Consider the following 17,232-nt stretch of genomic DNA (forward strand, 5'->3'; position numbering starts at 1 on the left):
TGTTTGGTATTAGGTTTAGTGGCCATGATGAATGACTGCTTGTAAAAAATGTCGGACAGCCTGGGTGAAGCCTACATTACGGAAGTGACTGTCATTCTGTTCGTTGATTGGTTAAAAATCAGTTGACGTCAGCAGTGTTTCTCATGCAATTCTGACTGGACATAATCGGGAGTATTTTTAACTTGGCGGTAGGGATTTCCCAAAACCGGGAGATTATCCAGTTTTTAACAAATACGATCGGGAGGCAGGAGACAGAGGCTAAAATCGGGAGCCTCCCGCCGAAATCGGGAGGGTTGGCAAATATGGGCTCGTAGTAGGTAATACTATAACCACCTGTGGCAGCATGCTTAAACAGCTACTTTTAAACAATTACTTTTTTCCTTAAGCATATTGTCTATGTTCATTTAGAGGGACATATTGAATAAAATGTGTAGAAAAGTACTTTAAAAATTATATGTACGACCTCATATCGCCCTAAGTTGGGACATTATGGAAAATGCAAATAAAAAATAAAAGAAAGCAGTGATTTCTAAATTTACTTTAACTTGTATTTCATTGCAGACAGTATGAACCCAAGATAAACATTTTGTCTGGTCAACTTCATTTCATTTGTTAGTATACATCCATTCCTGCATTTCAGGCCTGCAACAGATTCCAACAAAAGTTGGAGTGGCAGCAAAGTAGGGCTAGTAATGAAATAAAACAATTAAATAATGTGATTTGAAAGAGGTGATGTTAACAGGTGATTGTAATCACAATTTTGTACAAAATCAGTATCTAGAAAAAGGCACAGATGGGCCAAGGCTCTCCAGTTTGTTAACAAATGCATGAGAAAATAATTGAAATATTTAAAAACAATGTTTCTCAAAGAAAGATATGATGTGATTTGGATATTTCACCCTCTATGCTGCATAATATCATTAAACAATTCATGGAATCTGGAGGAATTTCAGTGCATAGAAGGAAAGGGCACAAGCCTAAGTTGAACACCAGTGATCTGTGATCCCTGAAACAGCATCGAATCAAGAACATTCATCTTTAGCTCATATAACGCCATGGGCTTGGAATGACTTTGACAAACCTTTGTCAAGCACTACAATACAGAGTTACATCCAAAAATGCCAGTTGAAACTTTACTGTGCAAAAAAGAAGCCTCATGTTAACTGTGTCCAGAAGTGCCTTCGATTACTCAGGGCTCAGAAGCATCTGGGATGGACCATCACACAGTGGAAACATGCAATGTCATACGAATCAGTAGCCCAGGTCAAAGGATGAAACGGCTGCCATATACTCCAGACCAAAGACGAAAAGGATCTTCCAGGCTGTTACCGGCAACAAGTCCAAAAGCCAGGGTCTGTCATAGTATAGGGCTGTGATGGCAGCATTAATGCAGAAAAGTACACTTAGTTTTTGGAGCAACATATTGTATGCTGCCTTCAAGATGACATCTTTTCCAGGGATATTTCAACAACCCCCTGTCCCTAATAGAGGATGTAGGCAAATTTTGAAACAAAAAACATGACAATCCCATACAGTTGCACACCTTAAGACCAGTTTGAAGGAAGAATGGGACAAAATAATACTTGTAATGCACTTACACTGAGATCACTTGTTGTCTTCAGTCCCTAAATATCTTTTAAATGTTGTGAGAAGGAATGGCAACATTATAAAGTGGTAAATGCTTCACCGTCCTAAATGTTTTTTTTTTAAATGTGTTCCAAGAATCAAAATTTTAAATAAGTGTTTATTTAAACGAATCACACCGCACTCACGATGAAAAGGTGCAAAACCAAACCAAAAGACTGTTAAAACAAGAAAAAATGTCTGCACACTTAGAACCTTTTATTCATTAAATTGCCAAGCTTTCGGTCAGAGACCTTCCTCAGGGCACAAACAGATGGAGCATACAACAAACTAATCAATTAAGATTCATTAAGGTGCTCAGTCACACCTACACAGATGAGTTGTAGTCCAAGTGTGGGAGTTGTAGTTTTTCTGTTCTTCCTGGTTTCATATTTCCTCTACCCAAGGTAGCTAGCATTAAATTGACCCCAAATGCACCAATAAAATTACCCACCACAAAAACATCTTTTTACATACAAACTTAAGTACACACACACACACACACACACACACACATAAGCAAGTGTAAGTTCAAGATAACTGCATAAACATCAGCAAGAACTTCATAAACTGCAGTTTCAAGACTTAACGAATGGTATACCTCCAATCATAACATAACACTCATGTCAAAATCTACATTTAACCCTTTGGGTTGTAGGGCATCCAATGTATGGATCCAAAACAATTCCCTTTGACATAGCACTTTACTTTTACTCCAAAATCCTACATAATTAAAAACAAAGTCATGAAATATTGGCATTTAATATGTGATGATCCTTCACTCCAGGATAAATTTAAGGACCCCCCGTTGTTTGTCTCCAGACGGGGTCCCAACCTCAGGAATAAGCTTGTTAAAGCATGTATAAGATCTGCTCCTGCTCAAACACTCTTAGCACCCCTGAGGGATGGTAACTACCCCTGTGGCAACTGTGCCCAATGTAACAGTACATATAAGACTCATACTTTTAAACATCCCAGGTCTGGTAAAAGTTACAATGTGAAGGGTTTTATTACATGCAATATAAAGAATGTTGTTTATTTGTTAAGATGTCCCTGTGATAAGGTCTGTGTGGGAAAAACTACACGTAGCTTAAAACAAAGGATCAGCAAACATAAGAGTTCGATTAGACGGGTTGATCTTAATTACCCTGTGGCTTGTCACTTTGTAGAGTGTGCCCACCCTGTTTCTTCCCTACGGTTTCAGGGTATTGAGCAAGTTAAATTGTTAAGGGGTGGGAACATTAATAAAGTGCTATGTCAAAGGGAATTGTTTTGGATCCATACATTGGATGCCCTACAACCCAAAGGGTTAAATGTAGATTTTGACATGAGTGTTATGTTATGATTGGAGGTATACCATTTGTTAAGTCTTGAAACTGCAGTTTATGAAGTTCTTGCTGATGTTTATGCAGTTATCTTGAACTTATACTTGCTTATATGTGTGTGTGTGTGTACTTAAGTTTGTATGTAAAAAGATGTTTTTGTGGTGGGTAATTTTATTGGTGCATTTGAGGTCAATTTAATGCTAGCTACCTTGGGTAGAGGAAATATGAAACCAGGAAGAACAGAAAAACTACAACTCCCACACTTGGACTACAACTCATCTGTGTAGGTGTGACTGAGCACCTTAATGAATCTTAATTGATTAGTTTGTTGTATGCTCCATCTGTTTGTGCCCTGAGGAAGGTCTCTGACCGAAAGCTTGGCAATTTAATGAATAAAAGGATCTAAGTGTGCAGACATTTTTTCTTGTTTTAACAAAATAAGTGTTTATTAAAAAAAATTAATTTGGTAAAACATCAAATAACATGCTGTTGTATTGTTTTGATTGCAATGCAGATCAAAGATTATTTGCAATTCATTGTTTTCAGTTTTAATTTCAACATACCCTCCCAACTTTTTCTGATTTGGGGTCATAGAGGTCATGTATACAGTACTGGGCAAAAGTCTTAGGCACATGTAAAGAAATGCTATAGACCGAAAATGGCTTAAAGAATAATGAAATGAAAAGTTTCAACATAAAAAATAAATAAATAAATACTAAAAACAGCAGTAAGCCATAATAAATGAAACAAAGTCGATATTTGGTGAGAGACAACCCTTTGCTTAAAAAAGTAAAATAGTCTGAGGTACAATTAGTGCAGTTTTATAAGGAAATGAGCTATAGGTTTTACTAAGCATCTTGCAGGACTAGCCACAGTTCTTCTGGACACTATGTCACACTTGCTTCTTAATTTTGCAGCAAAGCTCAGTTGCCTTCATTATGCTTTCTTTTTTAATCTGAAAAGTGGCTTCTTATGTAATATGATGCTCAGATACAAACTTTTTTCTGTAACATTTAATTTCATGCTGGAAAATTAATGTTTGGAACTCTAAAATGTTTTTGTACTGACTCAATAATGTAGAAGGGCACATAGACACAGACAACCATTCACACTCACACCTACGGTCAATTTAGAGTCACCAGTTAACCTAACCTGCATGTCTTTGGACTGTGAGGGAAACCAGAGCACCCGGAGGAAACCCACGCAGACACGGGGAGCACATGCAAACTCCGCACAGAAAGGCCCTCGCCGGCCACGGGGGTCGAACCCGGACCTTCTTGCTGTGAGGCGATAGCACTAACCACTACACCACCGTGCCGCCCTAATGTAGAAGTCATAAAATAGAAATCTATAACAATGTTTGTATGAAAAAAATAGGGTGCCTAAGACTTTTGCACAGTACTGTATGTATTTAGATTTAGTTTATATAGACTTTGTTTTTAAAATATTTACACTTACTAAATATATAGATCACACTTTTTAAAATAATATTTTGAATGGTTTCATACAAAAATGGACTGAATAAAATGAGACTCAAAGGTACTAATAATTACTGTCTTGCTATTTCATTTCAGCTCATCGAGTTAATTCAGTGCTGAATATTTTTTGCATGCAAGTCTATTTTCTGTAATTGCTATTGTGTGTGATTTTACTGGAGTTAAAAAAAAAAGTTTTATTGTTCATTTTTTCATAATTGCTTATACCTCTTGATGTCTTCTGATCAGCTGCAAAAGAATTAGCCACATTTGGACAATCACTAGAAGATTGTGATTTCTGTTTCTAGGTTTTTATAAATTTCCTCCTGTAACTGTGCGCTGATTTGGTCCATTCTCTGGAAGGCTTTGTGGCCTTTTTTCCCTGCAATAAAAATGTCAGTATAGTTAATGTTAGACATAATCAATGTAACTAAGATACAATGTATGTTGTTCTGTGATTGATAAAGTCAATCTGTCTTCATTTCATGAAAGTTTATTGAAAATTTGTCCTATGATTGCTGTTTTAAGTAACTAAGGACAAATTATTATTATTACATTTAAAAAATAAATAAGATAGTAATATTATAAGTATTATACACTCACTGGATACTTTATTAGAAACAGTATACTAATAATGGAGCCTCCCTTTGCTGTCAAAACAGCCTCATTTCTTCATGGCGTGCAATCCACAAGATAATAGAAACATTTCTTTGAGATTCTGGTCCATGTTGATATGATTGCATCACACAATTGCTGCAGATTTTCAGGTGCACTTTCATGCTGCAAATCTCATTTCTACCACATCCCAAAGGTGATCCGGTTACTGGGAAAGCCACTGAACTCATTGTCATGTTCATGAAAACAGTTTGAGACAACTTTTGCTTTGTGACATGGTACATTATCATTCTGGAATTAACCATTAGAAAATGGGTAAATTGTGGCCATGAAGGGATGCACATGGTCAGACTGATTGATTGGCATTGATGAACTTAATGTGTGCCAAGAAAACATTCTCTACACCACTACACCACCTCCACCAGCCTGGACTGTTGACACAAGGCAGGTTGGGTCCAGGGATTCATGCTACTTTCACCAAATTCTTACCCTACCATCTCTGTGCCTCAGCAGAAATCGAGATTCATCAGACCAGGTTATATTTTTTCAGTCTTTAGCTGTCCAGTTTTGGTGAGCCTGTGCCTACTGCAGCCTCAGCTCCCTGTTCTTGGTTGACAGAAATGGAACCCAATGTGGTTGTCTGCTGTTGTCACCTATCTGCCTCAAGGTTTGAGGTGTTGTTCATGGTAAGGTGCTTTTCTGTTCACCACAATTGTACAGGATGGTTTTCCAAGTTATTGTAGCCTTTCTGTCAGCTCGAATCAGTCTGGCCTTTCTCAGTTGACCTCTCTTATCAACAAGGCATTTCTGTCCACATAACTGCTACTCAGTGGATGTTTTTTCTTTACTGAATCATTCTGAGTAAACTCTAGAGACTGTTATAAATTCTAGGAAATCAGCAGTTAGAGAAATACTCAAACCAGTTGGTCTGGGACCAGCAATTGTGCTATGGTCAAAATAATTGAGATTGCATTTTTCCCTCAACATAATAGTTGATGTGAACATTACCTGAAGCTGCTGGACCATATATGCATGATTTTATGCCACATGATTGGCTGATTAGATAATTGCATGAATGAGTAGGTGTACAGATGTTCCTAATAAAGTGTTTGTTGAGTGTAGATAATAAGGTATAATATATTAGAACATCTCAATCAGAATGCATAGAATGCTGTACATCACTATAGTTTGTAATTCTTCTTAAAAACAAACAAACAAACAAACAAACAAACAAACAACTAGGTGTACTTGTGGCATCAGGTTAAAAGGTTACCAAATGAAATAATGGTCTCTCTGGCTGTGTTCCTTAACTCTTCATCTGTGGAGTGCCACAACTCTGCTACCTGGTCAGCACTTTCAAGGGCCTAAAGACATAGATTACAAAGTTTAATCTTCACTCATCTCTATCTCAACCTTACTCTAAGCTTTTTGTGAACCAGTCATTGTAGGTGGATCATCTCAGTCATTAATAAATGATAAAGTAAATTAGAAGGACTATAACCTTAACAGACCACTTCCAACAGGATATACATATTTTGTAACTGGATAAAGGTTACGAGTAAGAATACATTTTTACTGATTTGCAGTGATTCTTCTCTGTAACAGGACAAGTAGAGTTTTCATCATCTGTGCAAGAAGCATGCATTTGAGGTTGTTAGTGGTACTAAGAACTTTAATTTTTTATGAGGAATTATTGTCAGAAATATATTGTTTCTCTGAAAGTTTTGAGAATTTCAGTGCAATTCCGACTAGGTCTGTATTCATTTCCAAAGAAATTGGACATTTTGGACAAAAATTTGACAAAAACATGATTCATCAGCTGTGCTACCAAAATGATTCTGAAACTGTACAATATGAAACTAGTTTCTAGATATTTGTGATGTCAAAGAAATGACAATTCAGAGCATCCATTCAGCTCAGATGGCTTTATCATTTTAGCATTTTTAATAACTTAGAAATTTTGGCACTGACTTTGATGAAAATAGAAATATTTACCTTTAAGCATTTCAATGCTAAACAAGCCTGCTGCTGCACTTGAATGTCATTGTCTTTCAACAGCCATGTATAGTGAACTAGAGCCTGTCAAGGTCAACATAGCCAAATCAAATGCAACATGTCCATATTTTTAGTGAAATAATTCAATTTATGCACTTAACTTGAAATATAAACAAGTATGAATACTTTGGAAAATACATATGTTGTTGTGTGTTGCTTATTCAATACCTTTATCCTAAAGGACTTATAGCCTGAGGCTCTACAGAGGCAGGAGGTCGCTGAAACTGCAACCTTGTAACTAGCATCTGTAAGTAACTTGGCCAGTAGCTGGAGAGTTTTTCCCATTGGTTGCAATTCTGAGATCCTCCGTCCATTCATCTTCTTGAGAACCCTCCTCCTCTTTGGGGTCTCTAGACATGATACTAGATACACTGAAACAGATAAACGGTGGGGGGCAGACATAAAACAAGATATTCTTCCTTTAAATATGTACATTTGGATGCTTTGCAAATAAACCATGAATATCAACATACATGGAATATGAGACATATGTACAGTGGTGCTTGAAAGTTTCTGAACCCTTTAGAATTTTCTATATTTCTGCATAAATATGACCTAAAACATAATCAGATTTTCACACAAGTCCTAAAAGTAGATAAAAAGAACCCAGTTAAACAAATGAGACAAAATTATACTTGGTTGTTTATTTATTGAGGAAAATGATCCAATATTACATATCTGTGAGTGGCAAAAGTATGTGAACCTCTAGGATTAGCAGTTAATTTGAAGGTGAAATTAGAGTCAGGTGTTTTCAATCAATGGGATGACAATCAGGTGTGAGTGGGCACCCTGTTTTATTTAAAGCACAGGGATCTATCAAAGTCTGATCTTCACAACACGTTTGTGGAAGTGTATCATGGCACGAACAAAGGACATTTCTGAGGACCTCAGAAAAAGCGTTGTTGATGCTCATCAGGCTGGAAAAGATTACAAAACCATCTCTAAAGAGTTTGGACTCCACCAATCCACAGTCAGACAGATTGTGTACAAATGGAGGAAATTCAAGACCATTGTTACCCTCCCAGGAGTGGTCAACCAACAAAGATCACTCCAAGAGCAAGGCGTGTAATAGTCAGTGGGGTCACAAAGGAGCCCAGGGTAACTTCTAAGCAACTGAAGGCCTCTCTGACATTGGCTAATGTTAATGTTCATGCGTCCACCATCAGGAGAACACTGAACAACAATGGTGTGCAAGACAAGGTTGCAAGGAGAAAGCCACTGCTCTCCAAAAAGAACATTGCTGCTCATCTGCAGTTTTCTAAAGATCACATGGACAAGCCAGAAGGCTATTGGAAAAAATGTTTTGTGGACAGATGAGACCAAAATAGAACTTTTTGGTTTAAATGAGAAGCGTTATCTTTGAAGAAAGGAAAACACTGCATTTCAGCATAATAACCTTATCCCATCTGTGAAACATGGTGGTGGTAGTATCATGGTTTGGGCCTGTTTTGCTGCATCTGGGCCAGGATGGCTTGCCATCATTGATGGAACAATGAATTCTGAATTATACCAGCAAATTCTAAAGGAAAATGTCAGGACATCTGTCCATGAACTGAATCTCAAGAGAAGGTGGGTCATGCAGCAAGACAACAACCCTAAGCACACAAGCTGTTCTACAAAAGAATGGTTAAAGAAGAATAAAAGTTAATGTTTTGGAATGGCCAAGTCAAAGTCCTGACCTTAAAGATCATAGGCAATGGTTTTCAATTTATGCAGATTTGAAACCTTATATGTTTAAAAAAAAAACCCTCTGTAATTTTCTTCTGGTCCCAAGAAGTATTGTTAATAAGTAATAATTAAAATAAGTTAGTGTGGCTCACGGCGAATTTCTGTTCGGCAATTTTCGTGACCACTCAGCACGTGATGTCATTCAAGACAAACAAACCGCTTGAGTTGAGTCCATTTCCGTTTACTTGCATTGCCGTTCGGCTTGAGTGCAGACGTGCGTTTGGGAATTTCCAAAGAAAAAACATGCCTTAGTGTTGTGCAGTGAACTGTAACAATGGGACTGGTTCAGGAAGAAGTTTTTACCTTTTTCCAAGAGAGGAGAAGAGGTGGAGAGAGTGGATTGACTTTTTCCAGAAGAGGAGAAGAGGCGGAGCGAGTGGGTTGGCTTTTTCCGAAAGAGGAGAAGAGGCAGAGTGAGTGGGTTGGCTTTTTCCGAAAGAGAAGAAGAGGCGGAGTGAGTGGGTTGGCTTTTTCTGGAAGAGGAGAATTCTGTGTGGAATTCTGGAAGTGAGGGCATTCTGAACATTATTTAGAATTGCCACAGTAGAAACACAGCCCTTCATGTTGTCATCTTTGATATTCTGTAATGTGGAGTTTAGTTTGACCAATCTCCATAGCCTGTGTGAGAAGATGGTTTTTCCTCTGTGATCATTCATCCATCCATCTTCTATACCACTTTCCATCAGAGTTTGGGGGGGAGGGGGAGCTGGAGGCAATCCCAGCTGATTTTGGGTGGGAGGCAGGGTACACCCTGGACAGGTCACCAATCTATCACAGGGCTAACACAGAGATGAACAACCACTAACATTCACACCTATGGGCAATCTAGAGTAGTCAGTTGACCCAATTCACATATCTTTGGACTGTCGGAGGAAACCAGAACACTCAGAGGAAACCCATACAAGTACAGGGAGAACATGCAAACTCTGCACAGAAAGGCCCCAGTTGGCCACAAGGTTCAAACCCAGAACCTTCTTGCTGTGAGGTAACGGTGCTAACCACTGCACCACTGTGCCACCCCCTCTGGGATAATTTTGTCCATTTTGGAGCAGTTGTATAGGAAAGGAGAAGTATTCTGTCATGGTGGTAGAAGTGCATACATTTACAAAAAGCATTTTATTACAGGCAGATAAACAATTCCAAAATGTGAGACAAAAATCAGTCATAGAACAGGCAAAAGTCAGGCGACCAGTAAACACTAGGACAGGCATAATCATAGTGTTCCCTAGTGTTGGGAACTGAAGTTTCTGGTGGCGATGTTTGTAGGTTGTGAGGCAGTTTGGTAAATGTAGTTAGACACCAATTCTGGCATAGACATAAAAAAACTAATGTTTTCATTCAGGTAAACTTTTTCACATACAAGGCAAATATAATAAAGTATAGCTATTGTGGTGGGGGCTCCTGCATTGCCCCACTTGAGAAGACTGCTCCTCATGTTCCCACTCTCCCACTCGCTGTTTTGGACAGCCAAAGAGCATGGAGCCACAGGGTGGGGCTTGCAAGAGTTGCGGTGAATTAAAGAAGAGCCACTCTTTGCTCTCCAGCAGCTTCAGGGGAGTACAAAGGGTGCTCTTTCTTCCTCTCTCTCAGTGTATGTTCTCTGCTCATGAGCATGAAACTAATTCTTCTCTACTGTCCTACAGAGAGCTCCAGAGAAGACACTACAGCAAGACGCTCAAGACTGCTTCCAATGCTGAATCGCTGAGAGCACCCACAGCACGCCAGCTTCATACTACCTGACCACTGCTCACTGCTGGCTGAGCCCTGGGCACTTTCCTCCTGCACTCCCCTTCTTCTCTTCCCCTTCTCCAGATAATAAAATGAAAGTGCACTGAATTTTTCCTCTAGTTCCTGGGTCAGTGTCTGTGTTCTGCCTGTTACAGTTGCAAGTTGCTACCATATAATAAAACTGAATGGGCACTTGGAGAGGGCAGACTACTGCCAAGGACAGTAGTCAACACTGCTATGATATGCAAATCTGCAACCACAACCACTTTATTACAACTGTGTCTCCCCTAATGAGTCATACTTACTGCCAATGATTCTTCAGCCTGTTTGTTTCACATTAAGGCATATTTTGAAACCACTTTTCCCGAGTGCTCGATGATGACTGCTTTCTGTATTACGTTTGAGTGACTAGCTTACATGTATATCCCAGAAGATTATTACAACCTGTGAATGTGGATTGTGATATGGATAGTGTTGGGCAAGCTATGTGGAAAAAGTAGTGAGTTACGCTAGCAGGTATCCTACATTAAATGAAGCTTCACTACACTGAAGAAACATAGCAAGCTAAGCTACAACAGCATGGCAAATGCCAGTAATCAGAAGCTACTGTTTTATTTATTTATTTATTTATTTATTTATTTAACCAACTTCATGCCCAGTCAATGCTATCTCAGTGATCAATATAACTGTTAGTCAAACAGTTACACAGTTTAAAAAATGTTGAAGTTCATTTGTTTATGAAACAATAACCAGTGATCATTACTCTCACTGCTTTAAAACTAATTTCGCAACAAAAACAAGCAAACATGTTGTAACAGCTTTCTAACTTTGGAAAACAGAGGAATGGGAAGCAGGCTTCAGAACAGGTGAATCTGCTTTTATTGGGCTCACTTTTCAGTGACTTTGCATGACACAAACACACTAAACACACATGCGATGGGGTGTCACAGTGTTCTCTCTCATTCCTGACTGTCTGAAATACACACAGAGACACAGGTTAATAGACAGCCAGTAATTTGACACAGGTGCACCTCATCCCATGTTACCTGCTGATTCAACCTGCCTCCTCTCCAGCCAACACTCAACCATGCCCCCCACTGCCACTTACCCCACTATCTGACTCAGGCCAGGGAGCCATCCAGCCTGAAGCAGACCCCATTATCATCTGCCACCACCATCTGTGCCCCCGGCCTGTGGACCACCTTGAATTTAAAGGGTTGAAGGGCCAGATACCAACAAGTGATCTGCACATTGGCATCCTTCATGTGGTGGAGCCACTGGAACGGGGCATGGTCAGAACAGAGGGTGAATAGGGATCCTAGCAGGTAGTATTGGAGAGTGAGGACCACCCACTTGATGGCCAGACACTCCTTCTCTATTGTGCTGTACTTTGACTCTCACATGGAGAGCTTGTGGCTGATGTACAGCATCAGACACTACTCCCTCTCCACCACCTGGGACAAAACGGCCCCCAACCCTCTGTCTGATGTATCAGGCTGTAAAATGAAAGGGAGAGAAAAGTCAGGAGAATGCAACAGCAGGCCCCCACACAAAACTGCCTTTAGTTCATCAGTGCAGGGCATTGGATATGCATCAAATTTAGACACCACATTGACTTTTCTATAGTCTACACAGAACCGGACCAACCCATCGGTCTTGGGAACCAAGACCACTGGGTTGCTCCAGTCGCTGTGCAACTCCTCAATTACTCCCATCTTAAGCATAGCCTGAAGTTCATCCCAAACCACATTTTTCTTGTGTTCTGGGAGCTGATACAGTTGGCTCACCACCACCACCCCTGGGGGAGGCTCAATGTGGTGTTCTATGAGGTTAGTGTGACCAGGGAGAGCTGAGAACACATCAGATAATTCCTCCTGCAACCTAATTACCTGTGCTCTCTGGAACAGTGAGGGGTGGTCTCCACAAGGGACCAGGGTAAATTGGACCATGCTTTTTGGACTTACCTCCGGTCCCAGCTCTGCCCTCTTTGGAATTACTGTCACTAGAACCACAGGAACCTCCTTTCTCCACAGTTTCAGGAGATTGAGTTGGTAAATTTGACGTGTCACCCCATCTGGCTGTTTGACCTCATAGTTGACCTCACCAATTCACCATGTAACCTCAAAGGGCCCTTGCCACTTGGCGAGCAATTTTGAACTTGAGGTGGGCAGTAAAATGAGGACTTTACCTCCCAGCACAAATTACCTTAGCTGTGTCCCTGTCTTGTACAGGTAAGCTTGACGTTCTTGAGCCTGTAGCAAATTCTCCTGGGTTATGTAACTCAGTGCATGGACTTTTGCTCTCAGGTCAAGAACATACTGAATTTCATTTTTACTTTAAGAAGGCCCCTCCTCCCAATTTTCTTTAATGATGTCTAAGATACCATGGGGCTTGCGCCCATACAGCAATTCAAAAGGGGAAAACCTGGTGGAGGCTTGTGGGACCTTGCACACTGCAAACAACAGAGGGTCGAGCCACCTGTCCCAATTTTTAGCATCCCCATGAATGAACTTACAAATCATGTTCTTAAGTGTTTAGTTAAATGGTTCAACCAGCCCATCCATTTGTGGATGATAAACACTAGTATGAATTGATTTAATCCCTAATAATTCGTATAATTTGTGCAGTCCCTGGTGAAAAATAAATGTACTTTATTGTATTTAAAGTATATTCATATTTTCAATAGTATATTGAAAATGTACTTACACAAATTGTACTTTTTGTAAATATATAAAAAGTATACTAACATCATGCTTTCACGCTAACACTTAACACACTTTAAAATAATTATACTATATTACACTTTATAGAAATATATTATACTAAAATATACTTTAAGTGAAAGTTGTGTAATTTAGCACATAAAAGTACACTAAATACACTTCAAGTTGCACTTTTCTACAATTTATTTACAATTAAAATATATTTAGTACAAAATTAGTTGTTCCAAAATAGCATGCCTCAAGTTAACTAATCATAAACACACTTGAAGTATATTGATGATTAGTGTGGCTTCAAGTACACAAAAGTATGCTAAATTTTAATACAGTTAGCACATTTATTTTTCACCAAGGGTCTGTGTGACAAACATAGTGCCTTGATCAGTCAGGATTTCTTTCAGAATCCCGACTCAGGAGATAATGCAGAAGAGTGCCTCCGCAACACTGCATGCTGAGATATTGTGGAGAGGCAATGCTTCTGGGTATCATGTTGCATAATCCATAATGACTAATACAAAGCAATACCCATGTGCAGATCAATCTAATGGCCCGATGAGATCCATTCCAATTTTTTCGAAGGGGATCTCTATCAGTGGCAATGGGTGTAATGGTGCTTTTGCTGTGGCCACTCAATTTACCAGCTGGCATTTGCGACATGCTGCACACCACCTGCGGACATCAGTGCAAATCCCTGGCCAATAGAAATGGACCATGAGACGATTTAATGTTTTATCCTGCCCCAAATGCCCAGCCATAGCATTATGATGAGCCGCATGGAATAAAAGTTCCCCGCGGCTCTTTGGTACCAACAACTGTGTTATCTTTTCTTTAGTTTGAGTGTCCTGCATCAATTAAAACAGCCTATCCTTAATAATAGAAAAGTGTGGGAAGGAAAGCGCAACGTTAGGCTGGAGGATTTGGCCATCAATTACTTTCACTTGGTCAAAAGCGTGTCTCAGTGACTCAGCACATGCCTGCTCCAATGGGAAGTCCCTTAAGGGATTTCCCAGAGAGGGAGGAGGGCTCTCCCCACTCTCTGTGTCATCATGATGCAGAGCTGACACAGACGGCCCTGGGACCGCCTCCCCAGTCAATGTTGCAGCAGGATCCCCCCATGATGTGTTACTGTAGGACTCACCCACTACTATTTGTTTCATTAATGTTTTAAACGCCAGCCAATCAGTTCCCAGGATCAGTGGGTGAGTGAGACTCAGACTAACTGTGGTCTCTATGCTATGTTTTTCTCCCCAGACATGGATAGTGATGGGCATCAGTGGACATTTGTGTCCATCACCGTGCACACCTTCACCAAATGTGCATTTCCCAGTGCCCCACATTAAGTCAGGCTTTGATGTATGGAGGTCTGATTACAACCTGAATCCACCAAAGCCTGATGTGTACCCCCTTGAATACTCACAGCTAGCCTGTATGCCCCCACTTGATCAGGGGAAGCGTGAGGTGCATCGGGAACACAAATCAGAAGCCCCGCCTCCTTGCAGAGGCACTGATTCCCTGCCTTCCCTCCACACCTACAGACCTGCCCGAGGTCGCTCTCGGTTCTGGTGGGTATGGATGAGTTCATCTGTGGAGAGAGAGAGGGGGTTAATGGTGGCACAGACACAGAAGGAGAAGGGAAAGTGGAAACACGAGGCTAGACATGGGTGCGGGGAGCATATTTTGGGGGAGTTGGCCCCTCTTTCCATGGGGCTGGGATAGGGGAGGGGTGAGGAGAGGGGGAAGGAGAAAGTGAAAGTGATTGAGAAAGAGAGGGAGTTGTAACAGAGCCTGCTTCCAGATATGCCAATAGATGATCCTCAGCCAGTTGGACCACTTCCTCCAGCGACGTCGTTCAGTGACACTGGACCCAAGCTGACATCCTGCTCAGCAGCTAAGCAACAAACTGCTCCAGTGTCACTCACTCAATGATGGTTTCAATGTTGCTCTCGCTGGCCAGAAGGCATCTTGGAGCTGTTGGGAGAACATGAATGGCTGGCCCAGTTCACCGTAAGCCAGAGAGCAGAAGCACTGGCACTGCTCTTCTGGGCCACAGCCAACTTGCTGTAGGATGGCACGCTTCAGGAGGGGGTACTCCAGCATGGTGGTGGCCGGGAGCTGTTGAGCCACAAGCTGGGCTTCCCCTGACAGGAGAGGCAGTAGTCAAGCTGCCCACTGTGAGGTTGGCCGTGAGCTCGCCTCCGTGACGTGCTTGAACAGCTCAAAGAAGACGTGTGTTTGTGAGCACTGGAACACATAATTTTTCTCTGTAGTTTCAGCTAAACTATTTCTCTAGGTACAGCCATGGCAATGCCTTCTGGATCAGTTCCTCTCTGACCTCAGCATTACAGGTTCCCTCTGCCATCTTTCCATCAAGTAAACTCAAGCTTGTACTGTATATCTGTATTCCCTTATACTCATATCATAGGCATCAGCCCAAAGACTGGTATGTGATACCACTGTCATACAGAATTGCATATGTGGCTACACATATACGTTCATGTATGGTGGTGGTGTCACATACTGATCCTTAATTTTATTTCAGACAGCAGCAGAAAGATTAGCTGTGCTTGAGCTTGAGAAATACCTTTCGAAAATGTAGCTTGTGTGGATGCTACCATACTACTTGGTCAATAAAGGAGCTTCAATACTGAAAAGCTATTTGATTCAGAAAATAGTGACATTACCACCATGCTACTGAGAAATGTAGTTAAACTAGTAATGCCACTATTTGTAGCAATGCTATGAATGAATGAATGAATGAATGAATGAACCCTTTATTATCACTAGTCACAAGTACCAGCGAAATTGACCATCAACCTGTCCGTACATACACACACACAATTGACAGAGGGGGAGTAGACAGGACAGGAAGACAGGGATGAAAAGAAAAAATACAGAGTAACATGAGGAGAGGGGAGGAGAAAAAAAGCAACCCCCACACTATGCTCCTGTGAGGAGTACAGTGTGGGAACATTAAAAAAACACCTCAGCACATAAGCACAAAATAACACAAGTACATTTTACAACATGAAAACTTGGGACTTGAGAGGGGCGATCAGGGGTGGGGGGAGGGGAGGAGGTAGAGGTAGCCCAGCGCAAGCAAGCAGCCATCTGTTCTTGCAGCCATGATGGCGCTGGTCACACACCCGCTTGTCACACTGGGGGTAAAAGCGGCGACCGCAGGAAGTGGGGGAAGGAATGCGAGAGCGTCTCACAGCAGTGACCTTCAGGGGGAGATGTTGTCCCAGCAACGGCCTTGGCCGAGGCCAGTGCTGTCTGAGGAAGCCAAAAGCAGATACCACCCCAATTCCAAAAAAGTTGGGACAAAGTACAAATTGTAAATAAAAATGGAATGCAATGATGTGGAAGTTTCAAAATTCCATATTTTATTCAGAATAGAATATAGAGGACATATCAAATGTTTAAACTGAGAAAATGTATCATTTAAAGAGAAAAATTAGGTGATTTTAAATTTCATGACAACAACACATCTCAAAAAAGTTGGGACAAGGCCATGGTTACCACTGTGAGACATCCCCTTTTCTCTTTACAACAGTCTGTAAATGTCTGGGGACTGAGGAGACAAGTTGCTCAAGTTTAGGGATAGGAATGTTAACCCATTCTTCTCTAATGTAGGATTCTAGTTGCTCAATTTTCTTAGGTCTTTTTTGTCCTATCTTCTGTTTTATGATGCACCAAATGTTTTCTATGGGTGAAAGATCTGGACTGCAGGCTGGCAAGTTCAGTACCCGGATCCTTCTTCTATGCAACCATGATGCTGTAATTGATGCAGTATGTGGTTTGGCATTGTCATGTTGGAAAATGCAAGGTCTTCCCTGAAAGAGACGTCATCTGGATGGGAGCATATGTTGCTCTAGAACTTTGATATACCTTTCAACATTGATGGTGTCTTTCCAGATGTGTAAGCTGCCCATGCCACACGCACTAATGCAACCCCATACCATC

The 17,232-nt window shown here is 40.8% G+C and overlaps 1 protein-coding gene across 6 annotated transcripts in view; it reads right to left on the minus strand.

The window, feature by feature from the left end:
• Positions 1-526: 526 nt before the first annotated feature.
• ripor3 (RIPOR family member 3) overlaps positions 527-17,232 on the minus strand; it is a 145,924-nt gene continuing 129,218 nt past the window's right edge. For 4 of the 6 annotated variants that reach the window (XM_060919155.1, XM_060919153.1, XM_060919154.1 and 1 more), the window contains exons 20-25: positions 9,125-9,322; positions 7,262-7,464; positions 7,034-7,117; positions 6,312-6,402; positions 4,652-4,805; positions 527-1,633 (exon numbers count right to left, since the gene is read on the minus strand). In XM_060919155.1, coding sequence (XP_060775138.1) covers positions 4,705-4,805; positions 6,312-6,402; positions 7,034-7,117; positions 7,262-7,464; positions 9,125-9,322 — 677 coding nt within the window. In that variant the 3' untranslated portion in view covers positions 527-1,633; positions 4,652-4,704. The remainder of the gene's footprint in view (positions 1,634-4,651; positions 4,806-6,311; positions 6,403-7,033; positions 7,118-7,261; positions 7,465-9,124; positions 9,323-17,232) is intronic. The other 2 variants (XM_060919156.1, XM_060919157.1) reach the window with 1 other exon arrangement.

Source organism: Neoarius graeffei, chromosome 4, assembly GCF_027579695.1.
Source record: "Neoarius graeffei isolate fNeoGra1 chromosome 4, fNeoGra1.pri, whole genome shotgun sequence".
In the NCBI taxonomy this organism is placed as follows: domain Eukaryota; kingdom Metazoa; phylum Chordata; class Actinopteri; order Siluriformes; family Ariidae; genus Neoarius; species Neoarius graeffei.